Below are 2,108 nucleotides of genomic sequence, written 5' to 3' on the forward strand. Positions count from 1 at the left end.
AGGGATCATGGACCAGTTTCAACACATTAAAATACTAGAAGACGTCATGTTGCATTATGCTGAAGAAGAAATACCTTTGAAATGGGTCTTTCAACAAGACGACCCAAAACACACCAGTAGGCGAGCAAAGTCTTGGTTCCAGATGAACAAATGAGAGACCAGCCCAATCCCCTGACCTCAATCCGTAGAACACTTGTGGGGTGACATCAAAATGCTGTTTCTGAGGCTAAACCCACTAATGCAGAGGAATTGTGGAATGTAGTTCACCGTCCCGGGCTGGAAACCTGTTCACAGGTACCAGAAGTTGGTCGCTCCATGCAACACAGATGTGAACACTTCTCCAAACAATGGTTATGCAACTAAATATTAGTGCAGTGATTCAAAGTAAAGCAAAGTTTTTTTTTCAGTTTATACAGTAAATGTTAGTTTGTAATGAAAAATGCAGATATTGCTTTTGTGAACAGCCTAATATTCCTTTTTCTTCACTTTCTGTAAAGGTAGAACACAAACTTGGTCAATTTTGTCTTGTTTTGATTTGGAATTAAATGTGCGGTGTTCCCAATGCATTCATATTATGGAATTAAAAGCTTGAATGAATGTTTGAACATGAATGCACTTGTGGGCTCTGACAAGTGATTGAAATAGAGAGCAGCCAAGAAATAGAGACAGACAGGTCGGTAGATAGATAATTACTACATTATGTAATTAAAGAATGACTTATTTGTTGTTAAGTACAAACCCTTTTTTTTTATTTTCTATGATCAAAACTGCAAAACATCTAGAAAAATATACAACAAATGCTTAACCTTTCACAACATTTAACATTTGAAAATGGGAACATAAAAGAGAAGGAATATTCACATTTTCCCCATTAATGATAAAAGAACATTCATTTTTATTTCCTTTCTTTTACATATCAATGTTTTATGTATTCGCAATAATTGTTAAGGTTCTTCTGCTTTGTTTTTTAAATTTGTTTTAAACATCTCCACAGTAGCCAGAGTCGTTGGAGAGTTGTGAGTTGGAGCTGCGGTTAGAGGAAGAGTTCCATATGTCCAGGTTCATGTGAGGCCCGAAGGGGTTGAAGCTGGAGTACTGGATGGGAGCGCACCTCCCCTCTGGCTCTCGGGTAAAGGGAGAATGAGACGGGGTGATGGGGGACACGGGAGACATTGGGGCTGACCGCTCAGGTTGAAAGTGGCTCTGGTAGTGCTCGCTCTGGGGCGTCCAGATGGATCCAAACAGACTGGACATGGGAGAGAGGCTGCGGGTACCCGAGAAGTATGGCTGTGGAGGGCGGAGAGAGAGGTGATATAAGCTGGGAAGCCACTTTTTCTGTGATATTGTAACTGCGTTGTGTGCTGTCCAAAGTTAATTCGGAGTGTTATACTTCAATGACATTTTCTAACCTTACCTGTCACTGTGCTCTGCTACCTACGGCCACCTGGCAGTCTGTACCCTGAGGTGATGACCTTGCTGTCGTTTCTCTGCATTTTTAATCTCGTCTCTCCTCTTTCAGCCAAAATAAAATTACCTCTCAGCTCTAGTCTATCTCCACCCTCAGCAATAAAAAGTTATCTTTTCGGGAGTCATAGTGACTAGTGGTTTTGACGCATGCCATGCAATGACAAGATCCCCCTGTCCAATTATACATTTTTTGACATTTACAAAAGGCAAAAATATCCTACATATTATATTTTTTGAGATATAAAAATCCAACAAAGCCTTATAACTTGCCTACAGTACTCAAACATGCAAGAGCCCGACCATTTTGGAAAAATATGAATCACTATTTTTTTGTTTAGAATGGATGTCACGATTCTCTGCCACGGTTTTTTTGATCATGACAAAACAAAACATACTGGCAGTACCAAACCAAGGTTATTATAGTTTTGCATTTATCATTAGTTTTTTTTTTTTTTATTGCGTTTGGACTTTTTGTTTTCAAATTTAGTTTAGTTTTTATTAGTTTTAGTCTTTTTTTGTAATATGGGTTATTTGTTAGGGGATTCAAAACTGTCACAAAAAATATTGTGTAATACCTCAACAAAAACGTCATACAATTTTAGAAATATGTATTTACAATGTATTCAACAATAACACCAGTA

At 38.2% G+C, this 2,108-nt stretch overlaps 1 protein-coding gene across 2 annotated transcripts in view; it reads right to left on the bottom strand.

The window, feature by feature from the left end:
* Positions 1-959: 959 nt before the first annotated feature.
* tmem131l (transmembrane 131 like) overlaps positions 960-2,108 on the bottom strand; it is a 44,278-nt gene continuing 43,129 nt past the window's right edge. For both annotated transcript variants that reach the window (XM_032535881.1, XM_032535875.1), the window contains exon 34: positions 960-1,287. In XM_032535881.1, the coding sequence (XP_032391772.1) occupies positions 979-1,287 (309 nt within the window). In that variant the 3' untranslated portion in view covers positions 960-978. The remainder of the gene's footprint in view (positions 1,288-2,108) is intronic.

This window comes from Etheostoma spectabile, chromosome 2 (assembly GCF_008692095.1).
Source record: "Etheostoma spectabile isolate EspeVRDwgs_2016 chromosome 2, UIUC_Espe_1.0, whole genome shotgun sequence".
Classification (NCBI taxonomy): Eukaryota; Metazoa; Chordata; class Actinopteri; order Perciformes; family Percidae; genus Etheostoma; species Etheostoma spectabile.